Source organism: Eurypyga helias, unplaced genomic scaffold (genome assembly GCF_000690775.1).
Source record: "Eurypyga helias isolate BGI_N326 unplaced genomic scaffold, ASM69077v1 scaffold20372, whole genome shotgun sequence".
Taxonomy (NCBI): Eukaryota; Metazoa; Chordata; class Aves; order Eurypygiformes; family Eurypygidae; genus Eurypyga; species Eurypyga helias.
The window spans coordinates 344-1,698 of NW_010234305.1; the positions used below are offsets into that span (position 1 = coordinate 344).

At 65.0% G+C, this 1,355-nt stretch overlaps 1 protein-coding gene across 1 annotated transcript in view; it reads left to right on the plus strand.

Annotated features, from left to right (window-relative positions):
• LOC104517395 (ATP-dependent 6-phosphofructokinase, liver type) overlaps positions 1 to 1,355 on the plus strand; it is a gene marked incomplete at its 5' end in the record, with an annotated part of 2,733 nt that overhangs the window by 328 nt on the left and 1,050 nt on the right. Inside the window, 6 exons of the mRNA XM_010162037.1 lie at positions 1 to 122; positions 238 to 308; positions 425 to 512; positions 614 to 766; positions 900 to 1,064; positions 1,225 to 1,286. The exon at positions 1 to 122 is cut by the window's left edge and continues 25 nt beyond it. Coding sequence (XP_010160339.1) covers positions 1 to 122; positions 238 to 308; positions 425 to 512; positions 614 to 766; positions 900 to 1,064; positions 1,225 to 1,286 — 661 coding nt within the window. The remainder of the gene's footprint in view (positions 123 to 237; positions 309 to 424; positions 513 to 613; positions 767 to 899; positions 1,065 to 1,224; positions 1,287 to 1,355) is intronic.

The window sequence follows — 1,355 nt, forward strand, 5'->3', positions numbered from 1 at the left end:
ACGTGGGTGCCCCCGCCGCGGGCATGAACGCTGCCGTCAGGTCGGCCGTGCGGATCGGCATCTGCCAGGGACACACCGTCTACGTGGTGAGCGACGGCTTCGAGGGCTTGTCCAAGGGGCAGGTAAGGGGAACGGTGAGCCTGGGTGCTGTGGGTTTCCCAGGGGGGACGGGTTTGGGCTTATAGGGGGAGTGTTGGGGTTCTCCCCCATCCCAAAACCAAGCGCTGCTGCTTGCAGATCCGCGAGGTGGGCTGGCATGACGTGGCGGGCTGGCTGGGACGCGGTGGGTCTATGCTGGGCACCAAGCGGTAAGTGCAGCCCCGGAGGGGACGGGGGATGTAGGGCAGGGGAAGCCACTGTCCCCAGGGATTGTGGCACCCCCCATCCTGACCCTGTGGTCCTCTTCTCCCCTGCCCCACTGCAGCACGCTGCCCAAGACCTGCATGGAAAAGATCGTGGAGAACGTGCGGAAATTCAACATCCAGGGGCTGCTGGTCATCGGGGGCTTCGAGGTGCGGGGAAAACCCTGCTTCGGTGGGGGCTGGGGCGGGCTACTGGCATCCCAGGCCATCCCTTGTGGGATGCGGCTCCGGCAGCCCTGGATCGCTCGCAGGCGTACGAGGGGGTGCTGCAGCTGGTGGAGGCCCGCGGGCCGTACGAGGAGCTCTGCATCATCATGTGCGTCATCCCCGCCACCATCAGCAACAACGTGCCCGGGACCGACTTCAGCCTGGGATCGGACACGGCTGTCAACGCAGCCATGGAGGTGAGGGTCGGCGCAAGGGAGCAGCTCACGGGTCATCGGGTTTTGGGGTGGCACACGGGAATGAACCAGCATCCCGCCGCGGGCAGCAAGGATGGGTGTTCCTGGTGTGACCCCCCCTCCTCTCCCGGCGCAGAGCTGCGACCGCATCAAGCAGTCAGCCTCGGGCACCAAGCGCCGCGTCTTCATCGTGGAGACGATGGGGGGCTACTGCGGGTACCTGTCGACCGTCACCGGCATCGCCGTGGGCGCCGACGCTGCCTACGTCTACGAAGATCCCTTCACCATCCATGACCTGAAGGTGAGCGAGGCAGGGGGCTGCTTTCTGGCAGCATCCTTTGGGTAAAATAAGGAAAAGCAGGAAAGAGAGGGCTCCGGGGCAGGGCAGGTTCTGGAGGAGCGTGGCCAAGCCCCTCAAAGCTGCTGGGTTGACGTTGGTGGCACTTGGGTTCCTCTCGCAGGCCAACGTGGAGCACTTGACGGACAAAATGAAGACGGATATCCAGAGGGGGCTGGTGCTGCGGTGAGTTGGGGACCCCTGGGGACGCTCACCGAAAAACCCAGCCCTGTGGCAGGGAGTGAGGCGAGAGCC